The sequence below is a fragment of the Spermophilus citellus genome (assembly GCF_964194105.1).
Source record: "Spermophilus citellus genome assembly, chromosome: 14".
In the NCBI taxonomy this organism is placed as follows: domain Eukaryota; kingdom Metazoa; phylum Chordata; class Mammalia; order Rodentia; family Sciuridae; genus Spermophilus; species Spermophilus citellus.
This window is the reverse complement of record NC_138194.1, coordinates 34,587,642-34,601,412: the sequence shown is the minus strand read 5'-3', so window position 1 is coordinate 34,601,412 and position 13,771 is coordinate 34,587,642. Positions and strand designations below refer to the sequence as shown.

Here is a 13,771-nt window from a genome sequence, read left to right as displayed (position 1 = left end):
GATCCTGCCCTTATAATTCTATGTATAAAAACACTCAAATTGAGCTCCCGTTAAGTGATTGTATATATGTATATGTATGTGAAGTGAAGGCATTAGGAAAACCACAATCTGCCTTGCAAATTAAGAGGAGATGATAAGATTTTTCTCTGTGTCTATGTATAGGTGAGTGGGTGGATGCATGTGTGTGGAAAGAGAAAAAGAGGCAGAATATTTCTATTTGCTACCAAATTGAAGTGAATTTAGAGCCATGCTTCTCAAAAATTAGTGTGCAAAAGAATCACCTGGGAGTCTTGTTTTTATGCAGGATTCTAATTTAGGAGAACTAGGTGGGCTTAGAGATTTTATGTTTCTAACACTCTCTATAATGTTGATGGTGCTGCTCCAGAGACAACAGATTGAATAGCAAGGATTTAGAGATGATCTAATGCAATGGTTCTCAAAGTGGGCCCTGGGAGCAAGAGCAGGAGCTGGAAGTTTGTTGGAAATGAAAATTTTATGGAATCAGAAACCTCCAGGTTATGAAACATCAATCTGTGTTTTAATGCGTGTGCGCACACGTGTGCACACACGATTCTTGTGCATGCTAGAGGCAGAGAACCTCTGATTTACTACAGCTGCCCCTCTACCAATTTATAGAAGAGGAAACTGAAACCATAGAAGCTGTTTGACTTACCCAAGGTCACACTGCTTATTTGCCATAGCCAAGGTGAAATCTCAGGTCTCTGGATTCCCTAGCTAGTGTCCCTTCCCTCAGGGAATAATGTCTCCCCAACCATCTAGTTTTAGGGTCACTTTCAATACCTTTCTAAGTAATTTGTATCAGCTTGGACTGTCCGAGTCAGTCTTGAAAGACAAGAGCAACACGTGATGGAATGGAAAGAATCTGCCCAGCACGTGACAGTCAGCTCATGCAGGGATGTGCTAGTCAGATGTAAAAAAAAAAAAAAAAAAGGAGATTGAACTAGGCATTGATTCAATTCCTTCAGCCCCCAGTCTGATAGACTCCAGAGAGGATGGAAAGGAGGGAGTTTTTTTTGAGACAAAGCCATATTCTGATGCTCTTCAAATAAAGGCTAGACACCAATCCATAGGTGTTGAGTCTCACTCCCTCCTCTCAGAAAGCTGTATATCTCTGAGGATCTGGGATCTAGGGACTTAGCTGTATATCTCTGAGGATCTTGGATCTAGGGACTTAGCTGTATATCTCTGAGGATCTTGGATCTAGGGACTTAGCTGTATATCTCTGAGGATCTTGGATCTAGGGACTTGCTTTTTTGTCTGAGCCATAGGAGAAGGCTCTTAGATGCTGTGGCCTTTTTACTTGGGAGAGAGATGCTTTGAGGAGGCTTGGGAACCTCAAGGACACTGAAGTCAGAAGACTAGGCAGGGAGCTCTCAGCCTGAGACCTCAGGTGCTTGAAAAAGAGATAGTTCTCACCTCCCAGGACTGGAAAAATCAGCTGTCTGTGGGACTGAATGAAATAAACCAGAGTATCTCAGAACCAACTTGTTTAGACAAGTGGAAAGCTGCTTTCTCAGCAGGAGCTGCTATTCATCATGCCAGCAAGTCTGGAGCCAGTGAGGTCCTTAACACCCTCTTGTTCTGCCCCACTCCTTTATACGCTGAACACAGACCCTGTCAACTACTAGGTAGGTCTCATCTTGCCCTGTTGTACTTACCTCAAGGTGCAGGATGAGATTCCCTGAATCTCAAGTATGTGGAGAACACTGTCCGTGAGGGGCCTCAAAATCTTGTCCCCCTCCCTCTACAAGGCTACCAGCGTGGTCCTCCTGAAACAGAAATCTGCCCTCATCATCCTTGTGCTTTAAGCACCTCCCTCCTTCCCTCTAGACCAACCTGGCCTCTCCCAGTCCACCTCTAGTGACACTCCTGTCCCCACCTTTCTATCAGGTAGATAGACTGAGCCGCAGTGTAATTCTGTGACACTTCTAGTATTCTGCCTATCTGGACTTTCACTGGCACTTTTCGTTCTATAGCTTACCTTTCCTGTCTCTCCCTACCTGGAAAATGCCATCTCTGGGTGGGGGTTGTAGCTCCAGGCAGAGCGCTCGCCTAGTACATGTGAGGCACTGGGTTCCACCCTCAGCACCACATAAAAATAAAATAAAAATATTGTGTCCACCTAAAACAAAACAAAACAAAAAAATGCCATCTCCTCCTACCAGGCTGGGCCCTTTGGCCAAGCCTCCCCTAGGCCTGCAGGACCACCAAAGAGATCTCTTGACGACTCCATAATGACTTCCTTAGAATGGTTATGGATCTCTCTAGTTTCAGTTTGCTCAACTAGAAAATGCAAACTATCATATTTGTGTCTTAGTGTTGCAGTAAGGATTAAATGAGATACAGTTGTCCCTTGGTATCCATGAGGCATCAATTTTGAGGTCCATTCACCTTGGATGCCAACATCCACAGATGCTCAAGCCGCTTATATAAAATGGTGTCATATTTGCAGATAACCTATACTCCTCCAGCATACTTTAAATCATCTCTAGATTACTTTTAATAATATAAGTGCTATGCAAGTTGCTTTACTATATGTTATAGGGAATGACAAGAAATTAAGTCTACTCTGCTGGGCACTGTAATCCCAGCAGTTCAGGAGGCTGAGGCAGGAGGATCACAAGTTTGAAGTCAGCCTCAGCAACTTAGTAAGGCCCTAAGCAACTTAGCAAGATTCTGTTTCAAAAAATAAATAAATAAATAAAATGGGCTGAGGATGTAGCTCAATAGTTAAGTGTCCCTTCAATCCCTGAAAGAAAGGGGGGGGGATCTATTTATAGTCAGTACAGAAAAAAAATATTTTCAATCTATAGGTGTTTGAATCCATAGATGAAGAACCTGTGACTATGGAGGGCTCATTGTATTCATGATTTATGCTCAGCACAGTGCCTGGCATACAGAGACAAAGCTATGAGCTCCTGTTATTAATAGACATGCACCATTCGTTAAGTTTGATATCAGTAATGTTAAAAGGTAACCCCCTTAGATCAATTAAGTTTCGTAGAGTTGGGGCTGGGGGTGTAGTTTAGTGATAGAGTGATTGCTTAGGTACATAAGGCCTGGTTTGATCTCCAGAACAGCAAAATAAATAAATAAGAATTCTGTAGAGTTTGTTTAGGCAAAGTGAAATAAAAATAATTCAAGAATTGGTAGTTCTGAGAATTCCAAGCAACAACATGATCATCTAAAATTTATAGTTACTCAGGAAGCTCAGGAAGGAGGATTGCTATGTTGCGGCCAGCCTCAGCAACTTAGCAAGGTCCTCAGCAACTTGGTGACCCTCTCTCAAAATAAAATTTAAAAGGCTGGGGAATGTAGCTTAGTAGCATAATAAGTGCCACCAGGTTAATCCCCAGTAATGCAAAAGAAGAAGAAAGAGGAAAAAAGAAGCAGCTGTTGCAGGCTTGGTAGAAATTACAAGTAGATTAGGGCATCTAGAATAAGCATATTAGAAGATTCTCTGCACATTCATCTTATGTAGCCAATATCTCAGAATTCTGAACCAGTGAACTCCAGTTCTTCCACCAAATGGGCTGAACTTCCTACTGCAGATGCAACTTCTCTTGCTCATTTCTAGAGAGGTGTCCGGAAGTTCCATGTTACCAAATTGATGCCAGGTATACAGACCTGATCATCTCTACCCTCTTGTGACCTGAGGTGAGGCCTTAGAAAAGAAGGAGGAGCTGAGGGCACATTTTCTGACCACTTTCTGCAGGCAGACATAGTGCCAAGTGCTTCCACATGTGTGGTTTTCAGAAACTGACTATTTTTTTTTAGAACAGTTTTAGGTTCATAGCAAAATTCAGCGGAAGGTGTACAGATTTCCCATATGTCCCCCTCCCGCCTCCACACATGCACCCCTCCCCCCTCCACACATGCACCCCTCCCCCAGCTACCAGCATCCCCCACCAAGTGATATGATTGATACAATTGATGGGCCTTCATTGACACCTGGATGGTATGTAGATCTTAGTTCCAGCCCATGTCCCCCACCTCCAGAAGAGTATCAGGGATGCAGGCAACTCCACTTGGCAGGGATCATAACCTGACCTTACTCTCTGGTTTTGCTGCTTGAGAAATTCCCTTCTGTGATTGATTGGCTAAAAGAAATAATTAATGCAGAACCAGGGGGAGGCAGAACTCTGAGTACCACTGAGTAATATCTTCTCTGTTCATCTTTGCAGTGGGGATTTCTGAACCCAAAGCATCAAATCTGTGTGGGAATCGAGCATATGGAAAATCGCTGGTAAGTAAAAAATAAGCCTGGTTAGTTAGAGCTGCTGTGTTTTAAACTTCTCACTATCTCTGTTTCTCCTGAGCCATGAAGAGAGACTAAGTGTCTTTGCCCAGGCCTGAGGATTATTAGAAAAGCGGAATTTTGGTCTTTGCTCCTAAGTCTTTGACTTTGCTTTGTGTGCCTGTGTCACATCACTGACTGCTTCTCTTTTCATCAAGAAATTCAGTTCTTAGGGAATCAGAAGCTGTGACCCAGCAGACAGCTCTTATATGGGGATGGGGGGACGGAAACTGGCTTTTAGCATAAGCCCCACCAGATGAACGGAGCTAAGTGGCAGGTGCAGCAAGAAGGGTAAAGAGATATAAGGTTCTCAAACACCACAAAAAAACACAAAACCCTAGTGTCTTAGTCAGTTTGCATTGCTATAACAAAATAGCATGGACTTGGGGGCTGAAACAACTCTTCCTCACATTTCTGGAGGCTGGAAAATCCAAGATCAGGTGTCAGCAGATTCAGGTTGTGGTGAGGGCCCTCTTCCCAGAGTAAAGATGGCTGCCTTCTGGCTATGTGCTCACACAGCCTTTCCTCTGTGAGTGTTTGGAGACAGATCTCTGGAATCTCCTTTTCTTCTTATAAGGGTTCTAATCCCTCTGTCGGCACTCTACCCTGATGATTTCATGTAAGCCTGATCACCCCTCATACTCTCCACCTTCCCATATCATCACATTGGGGTTTAGGCTTCAGTTTGAAAGAAACAGCCCACAACAACCAGCCATCTCAGTATAGAGACTTCTGAGGCATCTGCTAAAGGTCAAGTTCTCTCAAAGCACACTCTGGGATTTGGAGTTTGAAGTTCAAGATGCATATTAGGAATGAGTAACAGGAGTAAGGAGGCAGGGTTTGGTGGAGGGAGTGGCTGAACCATGATGCAAATCCAACATCTCCTGTCGGGGAACTCTAGGATAAGTATTCCCCAACCAGGTCAATCTGAATTGAGCCAAAATGGTCAAGCTTTTATGGCCCCTCTTCCCTCCACCTCAGCATAGCATGTGGGTTGCCCCTTGGGCGAGGTGACCCTCTGCAGCTGAGGCTCACTTAAAGAAGCCAAGAGCCTTCATATTCACCCTCTGTCCTTCCTTGAACGGGAATCAGGTGGTACATCTCCACATCTGTCTCTTCTCCTATGTCATCTTCTGGGCTTGAATGTTGGGTTCTGGTTTTGCAGGGTCAGCAGTGACTGGAGTTGAGGTCAGATCTGGCACCCCAGGCCCTTTCAGTGTCAGCTCCCAAGATGTATAGATAGTACAATGTGAGAATTCAAAGAGACCCCAGAGGTTGTCTGGCCAGCCCTTCCTCTCTATGGAACAAATTGGACAGAGATGTGGGTACACGGCTCTTGGTCTGGGCAGGATACCTAATCCAGGGATCTGATTTAAGTCATCAGTATACTAGGAAAACCACACAAAGGAGAGGAGGGGAAAGTTGTTGTCAGGTTGCTGGAGGGCTTCTCCAAACTTAAACTCAGGGGAAAGTGGGGTGACCCGGCAGTTGATGCCTTAGGTTGTGACAGAACAACTACCCTTGGCTGAGCCAGAAAAGGATCAAGGTTAGGGGGAAGAGAGTAGCTCATGACCTTGGATTACCTGCCCCCAGGCCTTCGGGTGGGCTCAGACAGCACCCTTGGCAGAGAAGCAGCTGCAGTAACTGGCCAGAGGGAGCTGGGGTGGTATAGGGTAGTGATGGGTATGAGGTGATCGTGATGAAGAGGAGGAAGAGGCAGCATTTCCTACAGGCCTGGAAACAGTGAGGCTGAGTCCCACAGTTCATTACCCTAGGGCAGGAGAGCAATCCAGAACCCACACAACTAAATCTGATTCACTGCATGCACTGGGTGAGATGGGACTAAGGAAAGAGGGGGAAAGGAGTGAGAATCAGGGCCTTTCCTCCAAAGCTAAGGAGCGGTGGGTGAACATTCGCAGGGCCACTGGCACCAGGGGGAGGATGTGCTTGGGAGGGACCACAAGGTGGCACAGTAACTCTGCCTACAACCTTTGGCCAGCTCAGGCGAGAAGGAGGTGGCAAACAGCAGTGCCCTTGACCTGGAATTTCCCAGTGATTTCAGGAATGTGATGACTTGAAGCCTTTGATCTGGCTTGGGGTGGAAGAACAAAGCATAATGTGTGTCCTTTGACAAGCAACCTCTGGACTTAGCTCTGGTTAGGCCATCAGTTAATTTTCAATTCAGTACATGCTCCTTGAGTCCTTACCACCTCCTGTAGAAGGGCTGAGAGGGGCTACCAAATAGGTTAAGTCCCAGACTCTGCCACTCACCTGTCAATCTTTCTATAGACCAAGAGACTGGACAAATATATGAAGCAAATGGAGAATCTTAAAACCAGAGTGGGTGGGATGCCATAGTGTGTCACATAGACAGTGCTCTGGAGACTTGGAGACAGAGAAAGAGCAGCTTGGTCCACCAGGCTGAAGGAAGGCTTCCTGGAAAAAGTTGCCTTGAAGGACAGGCAGAGATGAGACCTTGATCCAGAGAGTGAAGGAAAAGATACAGAGCTGTGAATAGCGTTAAGGGATGCAGGTCCACTCCTGCTGGAACAGGAAGTGGATCTAATGACACACATGGGGAATAGCAGAAGGCTGAGCTGCCATAGATAGGGTTGAATCTAGTGTTGTGGAACCTTCCAGAAATGGCTTCAGAGTTGGCCTCAGTCTGCCCACTGTGGAAAGTCCTGGCAATTCCAGGATGTAGGGAAGGTCTGATCAACAAACAAGGAGATCTGAGGTAACTGTCCCTTGAAGGCTGCAGCAGAGCAATTGGAGAGGCTGACTGTAGTGTAGGCAGCTTGACAACCGACACAGATGATGTTGGTGGGAGGGTGACAGCTCTCATGTAAGACTGAGCAGCACTCAATTGAGAGACACTCAAGTACCTCTAGGCCAGTGGCAGAAAGTGGGATCCTAGGACCAGCAGTACCTGGGACACTGCTTGCAATGCTGATGCTCAGGCACCCATCAGATCTGCTGAATCAGACATTAGAGGCAGAGCCCAGTTCAGTTATCACAAGGCTTTTTAGGGCTAATACTGGACAACGGTAAAAGCTATTGCCCAGGTAGGTGGTAGTTCCCAGGGTGGAACATGGACACTACTCAATTCCCTCTCCTTTCCTCACAACACAGATTCCTCCAGTGGCCCGGATCTCAGTGAAATCTCCGGCTGCAGCAGAGGTGGCAGCCACAGGCTCAGAGAACGGAGCTGTTCTGGGGAGAGGGTAAGTACGGTGCCTTCCAGCCCTGCCAGGTGCAGGGCTCCCCACCCAGTCCTGGTCTTGTGCAAGAGAGTAACAGGTGGCCTGGTTTTCAGACTCTCAAAATACTAAAACAAAACCCATGCCAGCTGTAGATTACCTTGTAATGAGGGACATAATCCTGGGTCTGGGTAGCGCCTCATCAACTGTTTCCCTGAGATTAAGCCGAAATGTTTTTCATGGTTTCCACTTCATTAACACCAGTCTTTAGGCTTAAAGAATTGTCACTTGGGAGGGTTTTTGGTTAATTAGATGAATGTAATTGCAGGCCATACTCAGAACCTCCTGTTTACCCAATGATGTCAGAAATGCCTCATGAATTCATTTAGGGGCCCCTGCCCACAGGTAAAGAAATGTATAAAATACTGTGGTTTCAAACCAAACTATAACCCCAGTGATCCTGTTAACTCTAATCCAGAGCCAGCAGCTAGGGTAATAGGAGTGGCTATTCCTCCAATGCCTCCTCACTGCCTTCAATGCATGAAGACAGCAAGAATCTGCAATTCATCTGCTTTCTAGCCTAGCCGTTCCACCCACTCCGACTTCAGGCAAGTTATTCTGCCCTCTACACCCTCATCTATTTAAAAACAAGCAGAAAAACAGGAAAGACAGGAGTATCCATCTAGAGTGCTTATTGTGAGAGCTGAATGAAATCATGTTCTGAGAGTTTAGCTCAAAATGCTGTTAACATTGTTCAAGAAACTTCCAACCAGTAGTTGGAAAGCCATGTTCTTGGGAAAGTGTTCAGCACACATCCAAAAGACCACGTGTGAAAATATTGTCTTAGTCTATTTATTATTATTATTATTATTATTATTATTATTATTATTGCTACTAATAACACAATATTGCAGACTGGTTAAGTTATAAAGAAAATAGCCATTTGGTTCATGGCACTGGCCAAGGTCATGGGGGCTGCCTCTGATGGCCTTTTGGCTGGCAGAGCCTCTGGCAATAAGATATCACATGGCTAGAGATAGGGAATGTAGAGGAGACCTAGCCAAATTTTTTTAAAAATATTTTTTTAGTTCTGATGGACCTTTATTTTATTTATTTGTATGTGGTGCTGAGAATCGAACCCAGTACCTCACAAATACTAGGCAAGCACTTTTCCACTGAGCTACAACCCCAGCCCATCAAATTGTTTTTCTGGCACACCTAGTCCAGAGATAACCCATTAATTGCACGAATGAATTAATCCTGAAGGCACAGCCCTAATTACCTCTTGGAAGTATTGCCTGACCCCATCTCTTAATGGGTCTTTTTTCCCTTGTGCTTTTTAAATTAAGTTATTTATTCTAGTTTGTTATACATGATGGTAGAATGTAATTCATTTCATATTACACATATAGAGCACAATTTTTCAAGTCACTGGTTGTACACAAAGTATTTTCACACCATTCAAAGTTTCCCTATCCATTCATCTACTGAAGGGCATCTGGGTTGGTTCCACAATTTAGCTATTGTGAATTGTGCTGCTATAAACATTGATATGGCTGTGTCCCTGTAGTATGCTGTTTTTAAGTCCTTTGGGTATAAACTGAGGAACGGGCTAGCCGAGTCAAATGATGGTTCCATTCCAAGGTTTCCAAGGAATCTCCATACTGTTTTCCAGATTGGCTGTACCAATTTGCAGTCCCACCAGCAGTGTATGAGTGTGCCTTTTCCCCTACATCCTCGCCAACACTTGTTGTTGTTTGTCTTCATAATAGCTGCCATCCTGACTGGAGTGAGATGAAATGTTAGAGTAGTTTTGGTTTGCATTTCTCTAATTGCTAGAGATGATGAACATTTTTTCATATGCTTGTTGATTGATTGTATATTCTCTTCTGAGAAGTGTCTTAATGTCTAATAATGGGGATTAAATTTTAACATGATTTTTGGGAGGAAACAACCCATATTTAAACATAAATTATAAAAGCCAAATCATAGCCAGGTACACGCCTGTAATCCCAGCAAGTTGGCAGGATGAGGCAGAAAGATCACAAGTTTGAGGCCAGCCCCCACAATTCTGTGAGACCCTGTCTCAAAATAAAAAAATAAAAAAATAAAAAGGGCTGAGGGGTGTGACTCAGTGGTAGAGTACCATGGATTCAATCCTTAGTTTAAAAAAAATAAATAAAAGCTATGTGTCATTCAATGTATTGGGACTTAACTGGAGAAAAGTTTAAAAAAATCATCATTTGACTTGTATTACATTCTCATTTACAAATCCTTCTAAGTGGTGATAGCTGTTATTGACAGCTAAGTTAGAGTAGACCAGCACAAACTTCACTGTGTCTTAACAGAGGTCAATTTTCAGGTCCACATAGCTGCATACAAAGAGTTCTCAAATGACTCTTTCTCTCAACTCAGTTATTCTCATTCCTGGACCTCAGTGTTAAAAAGACTTCTATTTTTTGCCTAAAAGGAGCACCTCAGGAGATGCACATTTATTGAAGGTCTACAACATGCATGCACAGGGATGCTTAATTACCTCATTTTCCTCTCCACAAACGCCCTAGGAATTAGGTGAAATTGTCCCCACTTTGCATAGGAGGAAACAGGCTGATAAAGGTTAAGTCACTTGCTTGAGTCCCCTAGTAAGTGGAAAGTAGGATTCAACCCCGAGGCAAACACTCTTTCAGTGGCTGATGCTTTGGGTAATTTGTCCTTTTCTCAAGATTTCTCATGTGGAGGTGGGAAGGATGGGAAAATGGAGGTTTTACAAGGTCAGGCCCCAAAGATGGGGACAGGAGCAGAACATGAGATCCCATGACTCACTGTGCCAGAGTCCTGTCCTCCCCATACCCTATAGGTGCCTCCCCCGGGGGGGATATTTTCTTGTGGGTCTCCCCAAAAAACCCCTTCAGCTCTGCAGAGCCTAATCACAGGATGGAGAAGCAGAGGAGGAGAGTGTCTGGTTCAGTGAAGTGATTACCTTACCCACCCCTGGCTTTTCTTTAGATCCAGACATCTCAAGAAGATGATGGAAGAGTATCCAACTCTCCCCCAGGGTGCAGAGGCTTCCCTGCCACTGACAGGCAGTGCCTCCTGCGGTGTCCCTGGCATCCTCCGGAAAATGTGGACCAGGCACAAGAAGAAGTCCGAGTACGTGGGAGCCACCAACAGCGCCTTCGAGGCTGACTAGAGGTGACCCTTCCCAGGTGCCTTGCATTGGCCGAGGTTCACAGGACAGAGAAGAAAAGAAAACTTGAGGATTGGGACTGAGCCACACTCACCTGTGCTAGTAGCTGGTCCAAACATCATCCTCCCTCACTGGCCAATCACCCAGCTTAGGGTGTGGAAAAGGAACAGTCCCTTGAAGGCAAAATAAAACTGTTGGTCTGAAAGTTACTTTGGGAGGTCATAAAGTTTATATCCCTATCTGTAGGCATAACTATACCAAAAGCAAACTTTGCCAGCCCATTTTAAAAATCTACAGGGGAGAACAAAGGCAATCCCTCTGTCTTCCTTGTGGGTTTTTCCAAAATGTATAATTTCTGGCATGAATGTAAAAGCTTGACCTTTGAGAGGTTTGTAAAACCCATGGTTCTCACTCTTCCCATTTCATGTTTATATCACCTTGATGAGGTACAAATTCTAAGGACAAAGCACTATGTATCTACTTAATACTTCTAATATCTACCTGACAGTATCATCAAGATCATTTCTGATGGTCATTTGGCATGATTGCATGACTTCTCTGTTCTTTTATGTGCAGTTTTTTTCTATAGAAAAATATTAAAATTAAATGTTAATGTTTTCTTAAGTGGCATAATCTAGTAGAATTGATAATACCTTGCTTTGGTCCAATGATTGTAACTTTTGAAAGTGCTTTCCCATCCGTTATCTCTTCTTATCACAAAGCCCCAGTTGGAAAAAAAAAATGATTCCCAGTCTATAGATGGGGAAATCAAGGCCTCCCCAGGTTATATGAATAGACATATGAAGTGGTAGGATCATTCACCAGATCCTTAAATTCCCTCAGCAGATTCCCTGCTGTGCTTACTCTAGCAACTGATTCGAGGAACTTTTTAAATGATAGGCACGTGTCTCTGGGGACAACCATGAAGCAAAGAGTCTGATAAAGTTAGAACATGTAAGGGATCTGAATGAATTAGACCACTGCATATTGGATTGAACCAGGGGCATTGCCATTTCTATTGGTCAAAACAATTGAATATCCATATGGTTTAACCTAATATATAATATTATGCTTTCCTCTATCAATGGAAATGTCATCACCAATTCCATTTTCAACATCAATAGCCTTAAAATGATCACATAATAGCAATGGTAATAATAATTATCATTTATTAAATGCCTACTATGTGCCAGGCATGATACTGAGCACTTTATAGAAATTATCCTAATCTTTCTAACAACCAAATTAGATGGCTTTATCCATTTCATATGTAGATGCCAGTTCAAAAATGTTAAATGATTATTCTGAAGGCACCTAACATACATGGGTGTCCAGCTTCAATGCCTGTGTTATACATACTCCTTCACATGAAAGAGTTAAGAACATAGAGAAGGACTAGGGTTAGTAATGAGTTTTTGTCTCAAGCATTAAAGCTAATGGATTGGTAGAGGCTGCCTAGAGTGTGTGGAGAAGGGATCTGAATTGAAAGAGTCAGTGATGGATGAGTGATGCCTTGCCTGCGGAGGGGATTAGTGACAGGCCTTGAATAGTCCTCATCTGTGACCTGAACTCTGCCTCCAGAAGGCTTGTTTTCTAATTAAGAGGTTTAAATTAACTCAACCTATTTAATGAAATCAGAAATTCTGTAGTTAAAATTTAGCCTATGCCTGTGTTGGAAATTGCTATGTCTTTTGTACAAACTAGAGTGTGACCATTCTACATCTCAGACTCAAAGGATATTTCTGACTGTTGCACTGTGGTAACATCTTGCTTTGTGCTCTTTGAATTTCCTGTTTCTGTATCTCCAGGTAAATTCCCAGAGGTGTGGTGGTGGGTAAGAGGCCTGGGCTTCTGGGCTTTCACTTTGCTGATCTCTGCCTTCAGCCATTGTGCTAGACTCAAGTACCTGATCCTGGCACCCAACATGATTTGGAAACTTGTGCTCAAGGGCTTTTTCACCAAGGGGCTATCCCAATGAACTGTCCAATGTCTTATACAGCGTAGAAATTGGGGTCCAGAACAAAATTAGGGAACCAACAGGTGATCTTGCTGGACCACATAGAGTTTCTTATGACTATTTATTTTAACTTATTTAATTTATAACTGATGTCTTTTATTTGTATGTGGCAGCTGAAGATCTATGTAGGATGGAATTAACTTATTTATTTTTAATTTAAATATTTCATGGTGAAGTGTTTGCCTTGTATAGAACATTTGGCGAGTTCAAATAAAAATAAAGTGTGCTTTGTGACATTAATAAACCACCAGAAGAGTGTGTCTGAGGCTCCCTCATTGAACAGGAGGAAGATTTTTCACAAAGGAAAAGAATTATATATCTAGACGTCACGGGCTCTTTGAAATGAGAGGGATCATTTTTTTATATAAAATACAAATAAATGAAAGGGATGGTAAGAAAGAATCTAGCATGTTCTTTCCATCCTAAAGCAATGTCTGGTTTTGATATTACAGGCCATGCCCAGCAGTTAACACCAGGGCCTCTATTGATGAGACCCTAACTAGATGACCTAACCTCTTGGGGTCTCTCTGTCCTTCCTGCAAATATGATCCATCAGTTCCCACCACAAACATTAGGGGATCCAGTGGCCATCCCCAGCCTGCTGGCCTCTCACCCCTGATCAGGGAAGATACTGTGTGCCCACCATGTTCAGCCTCACTGGAGACTACCCCCATGACTCATATCACAGCCACTTGCAGAAGGACGCCAAGGCTTGCTGCAGACGGCTGTCCGGGAATGACCAAGCCTGGAGTCTTCTCATGCCAGAGGCAACAGGGTTTCCAGGACATTTAGGGTAATAACATTGCCTCTGTTAGGATCAGGGCCAAATATTTCAGTTCTTAAGAGCTCTCTGGCGATTCCCCCTCCCTACCCAGCACCAAGGTTGCCTGTAGAACCAGCAGATGGGCAGTGGGTAGGAAAAGCAGCACCAGCCAGAGCCCAATTTTAAAAGGAATCTTGTGACACGTTGTCTCTGACACTAAATTGGCAGAGACCGAAGGACAAGCAAGGAAAAATACAGGCAAAGATGACTCTCCAAAGGATTAGAA

General features: G+C 43.8%; 1 protein-coding gene across 1 annotated transcript in view; it reads left to right on the top strand.

Annotated features, from left to right (window-relative positions):
- The window catches only part of VXN (vexin), a 28,127-nt gene extending 15,181 nt beyond the window's left edge, over positions 1-12,946 (top strand). The window contains exons 4-6 of the mRNA XM_081266266.1: positions 4,206-4,267; positions 7,451-7,542; positions 10,525-12,946. Coding sequence (XP_081122392.1) covers positions 4,206-4,267; positions 7,451-7,542; positions 10,525-10,708 — 338 coding nt within the window. The 3' untranslated portion in view covers positions 10,709-12,946. The remainder of the gene's footprint in view (positions 1-4,205; positions 4,268-7,450; positions 7,543-10,524) is intronic.
- The last annotated feature ends 825 nt before the right edge of the window (positions 12,947-13,771 follow it).